The following is an 18341-nucleotide window of genomic DNA, read 5'->3' as shown; positions in this document are numbered from 1 at the left end:
CTACATTAAATTGTGGTTATTGAAGTTCTATTACAATAGGGGCAACAAATTGAAATGAGAACCTTCTAAAATTGTATTGTCTCTGACTCATTCGTCAGTATGAGTTAGAAAGATTTGTTAGGTTCTTGGAACAATTCAAGAATAAGATGATATTGTGTGATGAAATTGTATTCTGGTAATTAAAATTAGATGAGGAGGGCAAGGGAGCAAGAAAACAACAAAAAAAAAAAATTACCCTACATGGCAGCACCTGTGTCAGACTGAATTAATGGTAGTCGGGGTTCCTCTTAATTATGACCTTATTGTATGTATGTATTCTCACTCAGATGAATGCCCCTTTTGAAAAAGTGTCTGGTAAATGACTAAAATACAATATTCACATTTAATTTGAACATGAAAATGTTGTGGGTTATACAATCTCACTAGTTTAAATAGAATTAGTCTAAGATAAATATACACAATATACAGTTAAATGTAAATTAACATTGTTGTGCTTTAATTTTCCCTGGTTAGGTACATGCCTCTGTTGGTAGTTAACTGACTAGAGTTTGGAAACGTCCACATATGAATAGGTAGTACCACGGAAGTTTTTAATTTATTTTATTGGTTTAATGCTTTTGTACTCCTCTTCTTGATTTATGCAAACTTGGACCTAAACATCAAAGTTAAGAAACGTATATTGTAAAGTAATGTATTCGCATATATTTTAGACATTTTTATGGTACAGTGAAGCTACGTCAATTGTGTAGCTTTTTGCGCCTGTCTTAGAAAAACCGCTCAATATGGACTTAAAATCATTTTACTTTCGTTATCTTAGCGGGAAAGTGTTGCTAGGCAAATTTCTTCCGATAAATTCATCTTGTTTTGTAACTGGGCAGACCAGGAAACGGCGTCCAATCAGAATTCTTCCTGTCAAAATAATAATTCTACTCCACGAATAGAAATTCACCCGGTTTTGGTATCCGAGTAGATGTTTGACAGCTGACCAATAGGAATAGACGCTGGCTTTGTAGTCAGGCAGACATAATATAGTCATCCAATCACAAAAAAATCTGAAAGGGGATTTTTGATGTATCTTGGCTCAGGTACTTTCTTTTTCTTTTTTAAAATAAATACTGATATATGACTCACTCACCCGATTATACATTTTAAATAGAAGTGACAGACTATTATCTTTAGTAATTTTTAAATTAAAAATATCACGCAAAAACCTGTTTTAATCTCTTTGCTAGCTGATGCTATCTGATAGCACACAGCTTAGCGAGCTAGTTAGCTTCTTATAGTTAGCGACAGCCGGACAAATAAATGCATTCGCAGCGTTAATGTCACTCATCTCCACACGAGACACATTTCAGCGTCTACCGTTTTCAAGCGTTTGTTGGATTTCGTCGAATTAAATCCAACTAACTATTGAAGGGCGTCTATGTTGTTTGCTAGCTAGCTAACTCGCCAATAACATGTTGAGCTGGGTAAGTGTGTCTGTGTGCTGTGTAGTAAATGGCAGGCACATGACCACCGGCGCTACGCCCTTTGTAAACACGGCAGTCAGACCTGACATGGGAGCACCGCTAGCACACCAGTGTTTCCAGCTCACTCCGACTGGTGTGTAGAGGAGCTGTGACAGCGGCGGGTTGCATTTGACTGCCCAGAAGCGCGTGTCACGCTCCAGTCGTAGAAGTAAAGTGTGACAGCCCGCATGTGTTACTCCCCGACAGCCAGCGGGCCCCCCTTTTTTTTAACAGCATGTTAGCAGAACCGGTTTGGATTATGAGTTTAACAACACCACAATGGGATTTTGCATTGGGGCAAGCTACATTGGGCGGTCTGCTGATGAATTTCAGATCTTTATGGTAGACCTGTCGTCTGTTTATACAGACAATAAAATCCCACAAAATCACCGTCGTCAATAGAGTAATCTCCTACATTGCTGACTGAATAGTCCTAAATCTAAATTTTCTTCCTGACATCTATTTTGTAAATCATCTAAAGTCCTGCATGTATGGGTAGTAAAATCAAAGATAACTTGAGAACAGACATGCAATGGCCCTCCCTTGGACGTAACCCCGCCCTTGGTAGTAATTGCATGTTTTATTTGTTTGTGACTATTCTTTCACTGCATTTTTTAAAAAATTTTTTGTTTATTTTTGCTTTTGATCTTTTAGTTACTTTGCAAGGGGATGCAGTCATCTGTGGTCATACTTTCCCTTCAAGTCCTTAGTGTTGATCAGTGTCTCTCAATCCTGGTCCTTGGGGACCATGGCCCTGCATGGTTTTTAGGTGTCCATATTTTACACACCTGGCTCATAAATTGCTTAGTAGCAGGCTTGCCAAGAGGAACAGTTCAGTTCATCTGTATCAGGTGTGCTAGTGTGCATGCTAAAACATGCAGGGCAGTGGTCTCTAGGACCACACTTGTGTGGTGACATTCACTTGTCCAACTTTTCAGTCCAAAAATCCTTGTTGGGCTCAACATGAGTAAAATGATGACACAGATTAGGTTGTGTGATTCTGTTTTAGTCTTTATTACCCCAACTTTTGAACAAACTTTTGCACTTGTATGATAACATAAATATAGTCATACAGAAGGGTTTCTTAGTGTTGCTACATGTTGCAAAACCCAAAACACTTCCCTTAGAAAGAAGGGCAGCCTAAGCATATTAGATATAAAACAGTTTTACTTTTTTATTTTTCTCACTACATTGATATTCTCTTATCTGCATGTTTTTTTCCCTGTACATCTTCAGATGGTAACTCTCAGCACCGGTTAGTTGGTCCAGATGTCAGAGGACCAGCAGCATCAGCGGGCCGAACCCCCCCAGCGGGGGGATGGCAGTCTGGAGGCAGGGGAGGGTGACACTGAGCCCAGTATGCTACTGCAGAAACTTAAAAGCAACATTTCGTAAGTTTTGCTTAAAACTACAAGAAGTCAGAGTAATTCGTAACCAACTTTTACTTAAATGCCTGAGGAAACATTGAGGAGTTAAAATATAAAAGATATGTTCTTTTTTTTATTTTTGCAAAGTAATGTGCATTTTAAAAAGCAATATTAGGCCTGTAGCATTTTTTCACAGTTACCATGAATGGCAGCATGAAGAGACAGCTCATAAGAGCTAATGGAATATTTTAATTTCTTATTTAAAGACTCTTCTTTATGTTCTCAGGTTGGCAGATCAGTTATTGTTATTATTGTCTCTTAGATTTTAACTTTTATTGTTACATCTTAATACTTGAACATTTTTTTAAAACTATGGAGTTATATTTATTTATTTGTTTGTTTTACTTCTGCTGTGTACAGCACTTTGGTTGACAGCATTGATTTTAATGAGCTTTTCAAATAAAATTGGATTGGATGTCTTATTATGAGTAATATTAAAATTAAAAGTCCTGCAAGTTTTTTTTAGTGATTTGAAGTTTCTGCCTTAGTTTTGGTTTTTCATCAAATTGCAGTATAAACATCTTATAATAGTATAGCATTCCCTTTGTGCTGCATAACTTGGAAGCTACTGGAACATCATTAGGGTAATAATTGAATTGTTTAAAAAAAACAAAAACTCTTCTAGTCTGAATTCAACTAACATTTATAATGGCTGCTATCTAGATACTTTCAAGTCATTTAATTTAGTCAAGCTTTCCAAGGTGAAAAAAAATTATTGCCATATCACCTGACCATAAAAAAGCTTAATTATATTTGGGAGATTTAAAAAACCTAACTCATTAGAGTAGATCATGGTAGAGAGATAATTAGCTTGAAAATGAAGAGTTCTCTTTTTATAATAACCTTGTTTTTACAAAGCCAAAGAAAGATAAAGTTATTTGTCATTTAAGTTGATTTTTAATGGCACAGGCATGTAAAAGTCATGTTTAACACGTGCTGAAGAGTGTTATCTGAGAAGTGTTGATGCTTCTGTCTAAACAATCCATTTTAATTCCAAAGGTATCTGAATGCACTTAAAGCTGTTAATTTTTAAAGAACACGTTTTTACTGTGTGTGCTCCATTTTTCAGTAAGACGGTTCAGTCCAAAGTGGATCAGATCCTGGTAAAAACCTTACACTGAATTTTTAAAGTCCAGTTAAATGAAAAATGTAAGATCTAGAGAGTTTAGTGATGGTGCTCAGGTGTATTGTGTTCTGCTTCAACAGCAAGACGTTCAACGTTTCTCTGACAATGACAAGCTGTACCTGTACCTCCAGCTGCCCTCAGGACCCAGCTCTGGGGACAAAAGGTTAGATATGTTCATACTAAACACAAATTTGTCTATTACCTCCACCAGGGAGGTGGTGGAGGTTATGTTTTTGCCAGCATTTATCGGTCTGCCTATTTGTTTGTCTGTCTTCCCTTGTGTCTGACTTTTAGCAACTTTACACAAAAACTACTGGACAGATTCCCATGACATTTTTCTGAAAATGGATATTGGTCTAAGTTAGATTCCATTAAATTTTGGGAATGATCCAGAACACCATCTGAATCTAAGAATGTTTTAAGGCTTCTTTGTCGTTGCGAGATAGAGCCATTTTCAGTATATGCATGTAACTCCATAATAAATGTACTAGGTGCTTGGCTAAAAAATACAGGAGATGTTCCCAACAGGTTTTATATCAAAGTTAGATCTGGATGCTGGCAAAATTCTGGATACTATCACCATTGGAGAAAATATTGTGGATCTTTCATGGACTTTAATCGTGTTTACATATAAAATGAATTTAGAACTATAACATTGGCTGGAAATCACATTATGGGTGGAAATGAGCTGCTTGGTGGAGGTCTGTGACTCTTTATTGTTTTTTTAGTTACCAAGAATGAGCTTCTATTTTTTGTTGGTTTGTCTTTCTTGTCTGTCCATTTGCAACATAACTCAAATAGTTATGATGAGTTTTAATTAAGTTTTCAGGAAATCTCAGGAATGGAATAAAAAACAAGGGATTTTGGGGGTGATCTGGATCACCACCTGGATCCAGCAGATAAAGGAAATAGGCACAATTTCCCTTGGCTTGCAACTTCTTTGTAGTTTTAATTTTGTTCCCTTTGTAAACCATTCCTCACAGCGTATGTTCTATAGCTGAATATTCACGGAGTCAATCCCTGAAATCTAAAACTTCCACCTTTAAAACGATTTAATTTCTATGGCAAAACCATAACATTTACAAGCCTGTTATATGCCCAACAGGGTTTTCTTTTTGTATGAACACATTTCATAAAATTATTTTATCTTTCTGAAAATATTTTTAAAGATGAAATCTGTTCTGTTTCTTTGCATCTTTAGCCTTAATTGTTCTTGACTGAATCCCTCTGATATATGAAGAGACCGTTTTGGAAATGCAGTACCTGTCAAGTACACGTTGTCTTGTTTATTTTGACTGGGAGATTAGTGTTTCGATGTACATTTAATTTTTATGCCTGTCGACATTAGCAGCGACTTCAGTTCATTCAACACAGCTGACCAGCTTCACACCTGTAACTGGATCCGCAGTCACCTGGAGGAGCATTCAGACACCTGTCTGCCAAAGCAGGATGTCTACGAAACTTACAAGCAAGTGAACGTATTCTAATGCTGACATGTTTAAACTCAAGTACGAGGAGTGCTTCTCTTTTTTTAAATTGTCTCACTGCCTCCTGTTTCTGTCCTCTATGTGCTGCAGGAGATACTGCGAGAACCTGCAGCATCGTCCCCTGAGCGCTGCCAACTTTGGGAAGATTATCAGAGACATCTTCCCTAACATCAAGGCGAGACGACTTGGAGGCAGAGGACAGTCCAAATATCCTTCCCTTACAGACAAAACTAACATAATCTTAGTCCTAAAGGACACAAGTGTGCTGCTGGTTAAGCTTTAGATGTTGCTACTAATTAGATTTAAGTTTCATTATGTTTATTTTCACATCCTGTAGTTAATAGCTGCCTTTAACATCAGGATGTTTGTAAATATTGTGTGTCTCCTGTAAGTGTTCATCAGATTGTGAAGGTTGCTAGTTGAATTCTTTAACCTGCCTGGCGGATACGTACTGTTACAGCGGCATCAGAAGGAAAACCGTTCTCAACATGCCTTTGCTGCCCAACTTGGACCTGAAGAATGACCCGGTACTGACGCATTACTGCGGTATCTTAATGGTACCACTAATAGTGCTACTTGTTCTTCTTAAATTTGTATTTCCATATTACTACTAAAAAATACTCTTGGTAGCATGATTTTGGTAGAAGGAGGGATAAGCAACATGTTTTCATTTGTCTTTGTGTACAGTCTGAGCTGACTGAGCTGGTCCAGACCTACAAACAGGAAGTAACAGAGGCGGCGTGCGAGCTGATCTGCAATTGGGCGGAGAAGATCCTGAAGCGTTCATTCGACACTGTGGTGGAGATTGCTCGCTACCTGATTCAAGAGCACATCGTCAACCCTCGCTGTAGCCAGGCTGAGCTGGTGACCTCTGCAGCACTCGCAGGTATGGTGCAGTGTGTGTGTTTATTTAAATGATCAGACCTTTTCTGGTATTTTCACTGATCTTGTTGAGCCTGCTTCCTTTGTAGGACCAAACCCTAGTTTCAGTGAGACCATTATTTAAAAGTGTGAATATTTATCTTTCTTTTACACATCTATTCACATATAAATGCATTTAAATAAAATCTAGTGCTAAAAATGATTTTCAGAAGTGAAATAAGATCTAAGGATGCCATATAAGTGGTATTGATTCGTATATTGTTTACCCAATGCATATCTATCAGTATCGCTCTCAAAGCCTTGACAGTGGCGGCTGCTGTATCAGTCCATCTGATCACATGATGCTTTACTTTTTGTCGAGCTGGACTTTACAGGAAAAACTATTGCTTGCAGAAAACATAAGCAAATACATTTATATTTTGCCAAATGAGACATAGAAAGACTCCTCATGCACTTAAAGATGAACTGATGTCATTCCAAGTAAAGCATCCCCACAATGAAGCATGGTGGTAGTATCATCCTGTGGGTGTGATTTACTGAACACCTATGCATGCATGCATTCTTACAATCTTTTTTTCATTTCACTTCACAAATATTTATTATTTTGTGTCGGTCTGTAAGACAATGCCAAGTGGGTTTAATAGCTTTGCAAGTTGCTGTAATCTCTCTACAGATATAATATCCCAGATATTCCTAGAGATGAAATTTATTCCTTACTCCATTTTCCTCACGTGGTTGTACTCTGCACTGCTTATTCACCTATTTTCTTCCTTCTCAGTTTGTTTCTAGTTGGAAAAAACAACTTCTTTTATAAAACTGTATTTATTGAAGGCTTTTTATTTGGTTTTTTTTTTGTTTTTTTAAAAACAGTCATTTCAGATTGATGTGCGAATGAGTAGAAACGCAGCTGTATTCTTGAAATTTAAGGCTCTTTTTTTTTTTTTTTTTTTTTAAGAAAACCATACAGACACGGCTGCTGCAGCTATTTGTGACAGGATGACTTACAGCTGTTGTTGTTTTGTTTGCAGGGGGTCCAGCTAAAACACACAAAGTCATTAAGAAAACTCCCGTGGTCCCGACAGCTGATGGCAACGGATCTACAGATCTGAAGGTTTGTCGCTGACCAGTCATTAAAGCCACTGATCCATTTGTTTGTTCATCACTGCTTCCTCTCCGTCTATAGAAGGATTCAGGGGATTTGTCGTCACTGAAGCTTCTGTCTGGAGACAAATCAGCTGCAGCAACCAAACCTTCTTCAATAGATACTCCTCCTCCTCCTCCTTCCTCTACCTCTTCCTCTTCTCTGCGTCCAGCGGTAAGTCAACAGAACTAAACTGCTTAGTTTCCTTAAAATCAGGGGAATCTCATGCAGTTTAAGCGGATTAATAAATAATAAGACGATGTGTAACCCCTGAATCTCTGGCTTTGCTGCAGATGCAGGCGTTAATAAAGCAGTTACCCAGAATCCTCCCTCGCAGCTCCATCCCCGATAAGACCCTCTCTGTCCGCTCCTCTCCGCCCTCATTGGCTCCAAAAGATGCATCCGGTGTTGGAGGAGCGTCCGGACACGGAGGCCCCGCTGCTGCTGCTGCCAGCAGCGGCGGGGTGAAAGTCATCGCCATGGCAACGTTGCCCCAGCAGCAGGGTGGGCCTGTCCCTGTGATGATCCTGCCTCAGGGCTGTTTACCTTATGACAGAGAGAAAGTTGCCCCACCTCCTCCACTTCCTCCTCAGCAGCAGCAGCACGCTCCGGCAGCCCCCACGTCTGTGGTCCAGAAACCACGAACAGGCGGAACCAAGCGCCCACTAGAGGGCGTGACGTCCGGCGGCGCTGTTGGTGTGTCCAGCGGCTCTGCCATCAACGCTCCTCCGGTGAAGCGGAAACGCGGAAGACCAAGAAAACCTCGCCCAGAGGATTCCCTTCCTGCTCCTTCTGTTGCTCCTCCTCCTCAGCCTCTCCCTTCTGCTCCTCCCTCACAACCCCCGATTATCACCTCCCTGACCGGCGGCGTCATTCAGAAGGCTTCTTCTTCAGCGTCCTCCTCGTCGGCGTCGGTGCTGGAGCTGGTGATCCAGGAACAGCCGGGGCTGGTTCTGAGTCAGCTGCCAGCGGTGTCGGACACGGGTCACCGGCTGGTGGACCAACGCGGGGTGGTGGTGCAGTGTCAGCCAGGCGGCGTGACAGAGCCGGATCGTCATCACAGGCCTCTGCTGCTGTTCCAGAGTGCGGGGAACTCCGGCTGGGAGCTGGCACCCTCAGCACGGACCCAGATGGTCGAAGTCATCCAGAAAGCCCCGAGACCGAGCAATAACAACAGCAGCATCGCTCGTCCTCCTGCAGCACACCACCCGCACCCTCTCCCCCTGCCCACGCTGCACGAGGAGCGAGGCGAGGTGGAGATAACGCTGACGCCAGTGGAACTCCACGTCAGCCAGCCGCCTCCATCCACCTCCTCTGCCGCTCCTGCTTCCTCTTCCTCTGACTCCTCCACCATAATTGTGAAGATTGAGGAGACAGGAGAAGAGGTAAGCACACTCTCGAAAAGAGAGGGACATTAGCTCTCATCACCTTCCTTCTTGCCTTTTTTTTTTTTTAATCATCCTCCCTCGCACAGCTATTACCTCATTTGCTGAAAAGCCGCACCCCCCTGTTGTCTATCCTCCTCTCCACTGGTGGAAATCCTAGATTGGCAGCAGCAGAGAGTCAATCGAGCAGGATAAATGAAGCCAAAACATCCACATGATGTCCTTCCATTGGCTCAGTGCACTTGTAAACTCACTGAACGCTGTTAGAAACGTACAAATCTTTTAACTGCATGTGTGTCTGTGTAACCTGTGGAAAGCAGAACCACTCCTCTTTCCTTATTCTCTCTCCTACTTCCTTCCTTCCTCCCTTTCTCGCTTTCTTGTATCCTCTAAAAGTTTTCTGTGCAGAGGTCTGCTCGTCTGCTGCTTTACTTCATAGAAAAAAAGAAAAAAAAATACAGACAAAGAAGTTATTCATGCAAAGGAGGGAGAGAAGTTGCAAAAAAAAAGGAGCAGGGGAAGAAGACATGAATGAAACCCAGGATGGAGTTGATAAATACAGTGGGTACTTACGGGTCAGGGCCTTATAAAGGTTCTCTGAACTAAACAAACAACCTCTTTAAGTGAGCCCAGCCTCGATTCTGCTTTCCTTCATGAAATAGTTGGTAAATCCGCCTTGAGCCGGGGCTTCAAGGAATACAGCTGTCCCTAATCCTTAAGACGTTCCTCACCTAAAAGTTGGTGATTGGAGAATAAACTTAAATGTAGTGGAGAGGTTTAAATAGTCATGTGCTGAACGTGAATCGAAGCTTGGCTCTCCTCTCCTCTTGTTGATCTGTTTTAAATATATAATATATATGTATTGGCTTTGCACTTGCTTCTGATTGAGCTCATTTGAGAGGGAAAGAAATTTAAGCTACTCATTACCCAGGATATTTTATAAAATAAATAATAGTATATAAAGTTTTAGATGTGTTTAAATCAATTATTTCAGGTTATTTATGTCAAATTTAACCATTTCGGAACAATTCATTAAATGAATAATTTAAAATTGGCTCTAAAACACATGAAACTGGGTCTGTTTCTTGTTTTTCTGTTGTCTGAACAGCAACAATTGGCTAGATTCTTTTTTAATCAGGAATCACCAAATGCCTGGTTCCCTAAAGCATCCTGGTGCAATGACACAGCATAGAAATAAAACAGCAAGTCAGTTGTGTGTTATTATAGTACCTTTGTTTGCATGGTGCATAACATGCCACCTTGCAGAAATAAGTTATTTTGTTTATGCAGATGTCTGCTTAAAACAGTCACATTATCACATCTTTTACTTTTAAAGGTGAAGTTATAGCATAAGTCAGCACAAAGTCAAACTGGGGTTAAACTGACAGCTTGGTTTTGTCTACAAGTAATAAAACCATCAACTATCAATTGTAAAGCTTAAAGATTAGAAAATAACTCATTCTTAAGCTATTAAAACTCTTCTACTTGGTACAGACTTTTTTTTTTGATTGGTTTTTGATTTGGTATAATGTAAAAAAAGTAACTTCTTAAGAATTAGATGCCTTTTTTGTGATGAATCCAGCAAATCAAGAGCTAAAAATATATATATTTTTAATTTGACCAGATGTTTGATATCAGTGTTAAATGCAAGTCAAGCCAACACCAGAGAAGTATTAAGGCATAACGCCCAGTCCAAATGATCCCAACCACATCCAACTTTTTGAGTTTTTTTTAAATAAAAGTGCCAAACTGCTTCATTCATGCTCACCAGAACCAAGATGCAAATAAACTATGATATCTAACATGAACCAGGTCAGTCACAGAGGAGGCAGTAGTATTAAGTGCTAAAACAAACATTTCAGCTTGGGCACTTGGAGCGAAGCACAAAGATACCTTCCACATAGCACTGACATGTTAAGATGCAGTAAAAATAACTTATTTGTATAGAATTAGCTTTTAGACCTCATGACGAAACTGTTAGCTGGATTAGTTCTTGTTCTAGGATGCGCCCTTTGCACAAACTTTAACCACCTCACTGCAGCTCGGTCTTTGTCAGCAATGTGACACAATCATGTTGACTTTGTGACTTCAGATGCAACAAAACAGCCATTTTATGTTTATTTCAAAGGCATTTTTCAGCTGAGACACCAAATTGAGGCCAAATTTGAAGTTCATAGAGCCCAGATGTATTCTCCAAATATCACAGGAAGCTGAATAGCAGGCATTCTTGTAGTCTAGAAAATGCAGGTGTTAGCTGCTTATTTCGGGTATAAAAGAAAAAAAGCACGCCATCATTTTCCTTTTGGTGTTTGTGCATGAAAATACACATTTCATCTGAGTGGAAATTCAATGGTGCAGTTGATTAAAAGGACCGAAGACCACGTTACAACATATTTTTATGAAGTTTCTCTGTTCTAGACTGTTTCAGGTTCTACAACTTGTCAGAAATGTGGCCAAACATTTCGTTTGGCCACATTTTAATCAGGAAAAAAGAAAAACATTTGATTTTTATTTGAATTTTCTTGTTATTTTTATAATGGAAAAAAAGGATTACCTTAATTTCTCTTATTTTAGTTGCTAGAGGAGGATTTTGACCCTCTGTCGTCATGGAAATGCCACATTGCTGACACACTGGTCTTTTCCCCTCTCCAGAGTGCATTCTGCTTTTTGAGAGGGTGGTTTTCATCATAGTGCAGAGCTTGACCTCACCGTCTCTTTGATGGTTTTCATCTTGCGATGAGATTTGTAAAAACAAAAGAAAAAAGAAACAAACTCTTTATTGATTTTTATTATTCGAGGCATGAAAGCAGCCAAGTGTGTGTCCTTGTTTATCCTCCATTTAGCAGTGACAAAATCTTAAAACAAATTCAGACTGTTAAAATTGTACTTGTTTCATGATGGTAAAGTGAATTTAAACACTTTGTTGGAAAAGGAGAAGTGACTTGCAACCTTGCTACACTGCCATCAATTCCTCATTAAAAAGGAGTGTTACCAAAACTACGTTTTCTTTCACCACGTCGGTTTTAGTGCTAATCTGTTAACTCTTTCATTGCTGAGCTTCGCTCCTCTTCAGACAAAACTGAGTTAAATTTTGCAATGTTGGAAGAAGGTATATCTATATATCAGTCTGAGGAAAACATTGTCAAAAATATTTATCATTAACATTTTGCTTTACGCTTGCACTCTGCTACAGGCCAACAGCTGTTGACTGTTTTTTTAATAGAAAAAAATGTTATCAGAATAATAATAGTCCTTGTATAAGGTATACTGTGTTCAGTAGAAAATTTAGCAGTAATAATAAGGAGGGAATAAACTCTTTTATTATAAAAGTTGCAGTAGCTGAAGAGGTTTAAAGTGGCACAAAGCAACGTTTCACTTGCAACATGGAAGTGTAAATGCTCCTCTACAAAGTCCTCAGTGTGTTTTCAGTGAACTGGTTTGTAAAACCTGCTTTAACAATATCTGGGGGTTTTAAGTCCAGTCACATGACCAGAACTCTCTTCTCACTCAGTGCAGGAGCAGCTAGTCGCTTCCATGGTTATTGGGCTTGCAGAAAAACATGAGATTATTCAGAACTGCATGATAATCATCTTTGATGGGTTGTAGTTTCTTCCCAGTAAAGCTGTGTTTGGTTTGAACTTGAAGTTCAGGTCCTGAGTGAAGATTTTCTTCATTTTGACACTAAAGTTGAGACTTTAATGCAACAAAAGTTTGATTAACTTGACTTTGGATATACAGACCTTTAGTTTGGGACCTGTTGCTCTTGGCAACCAGTTTGGAGGTCCTGACTTGTCTCTCTTGGTTAAATGGAAATTGAATTAGGGGCACATTTTCAGACTTAATCTTTTGGAACATCCCTCTCCTGACTTTGGACTGGCTTGTCTTTATTTGAACCAGGGACAGAGGACCTGGTGGCCTCCGTGTGGAAAATGGGCTGTTGAAGTGTCCCAACAACGCGTTACGGTTTCAGACATCTTAATCCCAGTGTTGATCATTTACTCAGACCTGATCTGAAAGTGGAATGTTGCTTTTAGGAAATCTAATGTTTTGACTGGAACATGATGTTATGCAGCAGCTGTTTCCCTCTGCAGGACCTACTGGGACAATCTGGTCAAACTGGAAAACGTGCAATAGATCTGAAAAGGGCTTGAAATGACAAAGGGAAAGTGAGCTGGCACTAGGCTTCAGTTTGAACCATCCGTGGGTATTTATGTTTGGTAGCACTGCACTGTTCAGAAACTGTGGAGTGTTTCTGGAAGTTAAGTTGGAGGATCTGAAGCATGTCGGCATAAAGACCCCAGTTTGATTCACTTTGATGGCTTTGATGGAAAGCTTTGGTTGTGAACATTGAACACTCTCAGCATTGAGGAAATCAATATCCAGGAGAGACTGGATAAATTGTTGGATTGTTGATGAGCATCATGGTGATGAGCAGATATGTGGAAGTCCCTGGAGGTGGAGACATGAAACTGGTGTTGTACATTGTTTTTATAGCAGCTCTGAAGCTCATCTTTTACTAGGAATGACTACATGCAGGTTTTCTGTCGCCTTTTTATGGTTTATTTGGAAGAAGTTGGAAGGAAGGAGGAGAACTCAGTGGTGAAGGAAGTCCCAGTTTGGCGAAGATACTGGAGAAAGGGCAGATGTTCAGTACTCAGAAGTGGAAAAAGGTCCAGCTGTAAAGAGACAGTTCAGAATAAGCCTTTGGGAACCTTTAAAGTGGCCCAGTTTGGGCCTGCAGTAGGAAACTTGAAAGTTGGGTCGTTTGTTGGAAACTCTCACTGTGGAGCTTTGTTGCTCAAACAAACAAACCAGAAACGGGTCAGATAATCAAAGATAAATGGATCGGGATTCGGGTAGCAGCGTGTTGATTCTGAAGGATCAGACTAAATCAAACAACCCTCTCTGATGTCACATCCTGTCCATAATAAGCAGGTCAGCACAGAAGGTGTTTTAACTTTGAAGTTGCTGGGGGAAAAAAGAGAAATTTATTCTTAAATATTATTTATTAAGTTTGGAGTGAGACAGAGCCACTTTAAAGCAGAACGAGGCTCGTCAAAGTTTTTTTTTTTTTCCTATAAACTTGACTGAAGTATTCTGTGTGCCTGTGAGCTTGGCTGTGCCTGAAGATCTCACAGAGGATTACAGGAACTTCACACCAACCAGATGCACCTTTTGAATAGATAGTTTGAGGTGAAATAAATAAAAGAATCTAAAAATTTATTGAATTTAAATGAGAAAAATCTTATTTATGAAGCACTTTTTAAAGAACAACTTTATTTACAGATGGAAGAGCTGATAAAAAAAAAAAAAAAAAAGTGCTATTGTTCACAGTTTAGATTGGAAATGTGAAATTGGAGATACAACTAAGAGGAAAGGTGATGATATGATGAGACGTTTGTTTGAGCGAGATGATCCTGCTCAACCCTGCGGTTAGCGTGATGATGGCGAGTGCTCAGTCTGACGTCATAGTAGCTTTGTTTGCTGTCAGAAACCCACTCAAGCTTTTTATTCATTTCCACCCTGAAAAGAATCCAGAAAAACATTTTGTGTTTATTTTGCCCTGAGTGAAGCCTTGCAGGTGCAGCGACCCCCTCAGGCTCAGGAACTCTGGGTAACGTAGTCCTCAGCAGAACTTGAGCGGGATTTTGACGTGGAGCAGCTTCCTGCTGCTGTTTTCTGTTCTCTCTGCAAAAACAAGAATTTCATCAGTGTTTTCTTGAATCTGTTGTTTATTGTTCTGTTTTCCGTCTTTGGTTCTGCTTATTGCCGTGTGCCCTTGCTGTTTATTACAGTTGTACAGCTTGTTGATGTGCAGTTTTTTTTTTCTTCCTCTAGCTGTCGATACCGTTCTTTTCAGCTACATTTTATTTTTGGAGGAGGCTGCCGGCTTCCTGCATGATTTTCCTGTAGTTGTTTGTCTGGTTTTCTATATTCTCGCCTCTAAATGTTTGTTTTTGTTTATCTGTAACCTGCTGGCTTTGTTTTGTTTGTCTTGTTTTGCACTTTACTTCTAAAGTTCCTGATTAAAGATGGGAGGTTGAGAAATAACATTTTGGTGGATTTTTGGTTTGAAAATGATGGTAAATCAGTGAAATGCACCTTTACTTTGCGCTGTTAGTTTTGTTTTTGCTGGTTTTTGTTTTGTTGTGAAGAAAAATGGAGCGACGGAGGACAGAAGCCAGAACATTAATGTGAATCTATTTTCCTACATTGATGGAATAAAAGACGTGATGTTCACTTATTATGTGACGCCTCTTTTCTGTCTTTCCAATTCTGTTTTATCTTTTGTCTTCTGTCCCATTTCCACCTTTTTTTTTCTTGTTGTTAACTTTATTACCAGACTTTCCTTTGTTCAATACAGCAATAAACTTACGGATTATTCATTTGCTTTTATTTTCATTTCAAACTGGCTAAAAAATGTTTGAGTATTTAAAAACTCCTGGTTGTGATAAACACCATTTCTGACATTTTCCAAAGAGCTTACCCTTGTTTACCTAATGTTTATAAGGACAGTCGCCACTCTTCAGACTTTTTTAGTCCTCAAACCAATTATCATCTGTCTTATTTACAAGATAATTAAAAATACTCCTTTTAGACAACCTGGAGATTTCAGAGGGCTCATAGGTTAAAAGTAAATGGTAAAAAGGCAGGGACACCAAGAGTTTTGTGAACATTTAAACATAATTGGACATTTATTTAGTCAAAGTGTATTATTTATTCATTTATTTTTAAAGAAAAGGAAACTTTGTAGATATAAAGCTTGCCTTGTAACTTTAAAAAAGAAAAAAAATGTTTATTTAGTTATTGCTTCATTACATATTCATGCTCGATCTGGTGGCAAATAATGTGTGTGTGTGTGTTTGAACAGAGAGGAGATTGAAAAGGAGGAACAGGAGACAAAGATGCCAAAAAAAAGGAAACAAAAGCAACAAAATCTGGAAAAAAAAGAGGTACCCGGCTGCTACATTTGTAAGGAAACCTGGGAGGAACAACTCGTATGGCCTCGGTAGGGAAGCGAAGGAGAGAATCATCATGGGGCACTTTTAGGAAGACAAACTGAAGTGTGACGCACTACTTTTGCACCTTCATTGTAATTTAACACTATTTAACACTTAAAAATAATTTCTTTATGTAATGGTTGATGCACTGGTATCCATCATTACATCGCCTTAATATGATTAAATCTCCTCTTGATAGCTACTTGATGCAGCCCCAAGATGTTTATTCATCTTTTATCATACATAGAAGTAAATCTGCTACCAAACTGCTGCCTATAAATTGGTGCCAGAGCGATAAAAAAAAACCTTTTGCCCTTCTGGGTTTTGGGTTTTGATAAACATCTTCCCTTTATATTATACTTCCCCAGGTAACAGTGCAACACAAAATGGGCAAACAGCGAACTACATGGTCAAATTAAATCTCACAAAACACATTTGGCTCTTCTATGAATAATAATTTCATTGTTGCTCAGTATCACAGAGCTGTTTAGTGAGAAACATTCTGATAGAAACTTGGTAATTAAACATGTTACATACTTAGACACATTTAACTTGCAGATTTTCTTGACATAAGTGAAACTGTGTACCTCACATGTCTAATTGTTTCCCTTGGTTTTAACATTTTCATGTTCTTTCTCCTAGTTTTTCTTCATTACTCAATATATTGCTCATTTTCTGAGTTAATTTTACTCCCCTTTCTTCCAAAGTTTCTTCTAAATATCCATTAGTTTCCTTTAAAATTTCCATACTCCTCCTTTTCATTTACTTTGCATTTTCAATGTACTTCCGCAGGCCTCCTCATATTCCCTTCCTAAGCGGTTCCACTGTGTCGCCACTTGAAAGTGCAGTGCTCTGATGTTTTGGACTGAAACTTTGGAATTTAATATGTTGTCACATTCATCGTTGATGCTATCCTTGAGGTTTGGGTCACACGCTCAGAAACACATGGCTCAATTCACATGAAATTGTTTAAATTCTATGTATATATCTATTTAGAAGAGAAAGTGACACTAAAGGAAACAAGTGGAGGAAAATATTGCAACTAATGAGGCAAACTGGTTGTTCTGTAAAACAATTTGGTATGAAGAAAATAGGTTCAGAAGTTAGCAAAAAAAACTGCATAAACAGGTTTTGCCATGCCATCACAATTGCAGCATGCAAAGAAGAAGCCTTTTGTGAACAAGATCCCGAAGCATTTCTTTCTTCTTTGGTCTAAAGTTTCTGTTAAATGAACTGAGGCAAAGTTCAACACTTTTCTGGTCAGAAGAATCACAATTTTATGTTCTTTTTTGGGAGTTTTGGATGCTTTATCTGCTAAAGACAACATCAGCCAGCCAGGTTGTGATCACAACAAAAATAGGATGTCATAAGCCTGCATTTAATGGAAAACCATTGGTGTCTGTGGGAATTTGCACATTTGCAAAGGCACCATCAGTGACATCTTTTGCAGAGAAGGTCTTTCATATTTTAGCAAGACAATGCTACACCACTATATTAGATGCTGCATCTAACACAGTGGCACAGCTTTTTATTAACAGAGCCAGATAGCCTGTCTGCAACCTCGACCTTTTATAAACAGAAGTTATTTTCTGTCTCATGAAACACAAAACATGACTTGTTTTTTAAATATGAAACAAGTATGGGACATGTCCCCCCCAGTGGTTGAGTTACCGGTCTCCTGACATTTATAGACCATCCTTAAAAGAAGGAATACACTGGCCATGTCCCATATATTCTTTAGATGTGTTGTTGCCATTGAATTTCAGATGAGCTCATGTTGTTTCCCAGAAGTAATAAAACCTCTCTACATCTCAAACTTTATATAAGTGGTTGTATGTACATATAACATAATTTAATAGCGTGGTTCAATAATGACATAAAAGTGAAAGTCCGTGTATAATTCAGTGTTTGGCACTTCCACTCATTTCCTTCAGGAATTGAGTGGGAGGACTGGATGAATAAGTGGCTCAAACGGAAACACAACCAAAAACAGCTGCCCGCCAAGATTACGTCAGTAACACCGGAAGTAACTCTAGTCCATCTTAAAAATAAAAGCTTTAAAGTTTCGTTAATTGAACAGCGTAGCGTAAACTTATGCTTTTGTGAGAAGAGTAATCCAAATCTTAAAACAGAAATAATTAACTCTAAAATATGAGACAAAAAACTCTCAGAAAATCATATCTGAATCATTAATACTAAAATGTGATTTGTCCAAAGCAGTCAGTGAAAATAGGCCCAAGTAAATTCTTTACACCTAAAATAGAGATTAAAAAATTAGAGCTAGGTTTCAATTCACACAAAACACTAAGAAATCACTGCAGTTTATTGTCAGTTCAAGTATTACTAACATAAATTAAATCCCTACACAAGCCTTTCTGCTTTAT

The 18341-nt window shown here is 38.9% G+C and overlaps 1 protein-coding gene across 1 annotated transcript; it reads left to right on the top strand.

The window, feature by feature from the left end:
• Positions 1 to 1060: 1060 nt before the first annotated feature.
• Positions 1061 to 9001, top strand: rfx5 (regulatory factor X, 5). Its single transcript, XM_079258369.1, has 11 exons — positions 1061 to 1085; positions 2745 to 2899; positions 4005 to 4038; positions 4142 to 4224; positions 5410 to 5529; positions 5639 to 5755; positions 5997 to 6075; positions 6236 to 6434; positions 7459 to 7541; positions 7614 to 7745; positions 7865 to 9001. Exons 2-11 carry the CDS (start codon positions 2778 to 2780, stop codon positions 8987 to 8989), a joined length of 2094 nt encoding a protein of 697 aa, XP_079114495.1. The 5' UTR covers positions 1061 to 1085; positions 2745 to 2777; the 3' UTR covers positions 8990 to 9001.
• Positions 9002 to 18341: the final 9340 nt, after the last annotated feature.

The sequence above is a fragment of the Telmatherina bonti genome, assembly GCF_933228915.1.
Source record: "Telmatherina bonti genome assembly, chromosome: 19".
In the NCBI taxonomy this organism is placed as follows: domain Eukaryota; kingdom Metazoa; phylum Chordata; class Actinopteri; order Atheriniformes; family Telmatherinidae; genus Telmatherina; species Telmatherina bonti.
The sequence above is the reverse complement of the archived record's forward strand: the minus strand, read 5'-3'. Positions and strand labels throughout refer to the sequence as shown.

Bases quoted from the DNA above. Each gene is read 5' to 3' on its own strand.
- rfx5 (XM_079258369.1), top strand. From the start codon at position 2,778: ATGTCAGAGGACCAGCAGCATCAGCGGGCCGAACCCCCCCAGCGGGGG. The intron at 5,756-5,996 runs ATATCCTTCCCT...CCTGGCGGATAC, and splicing joins GGAGGCAGAGGACAGTCCAA to GTACTGTTACAGCGGCATCA. The intron at 6,435-7,458 runs GTATGGTGCAGT...TTTTGTTTGCAG, and splicing joins GACCTCTGCAGCACTCGCAG to GGGGTCCAGCTAAAACACAC.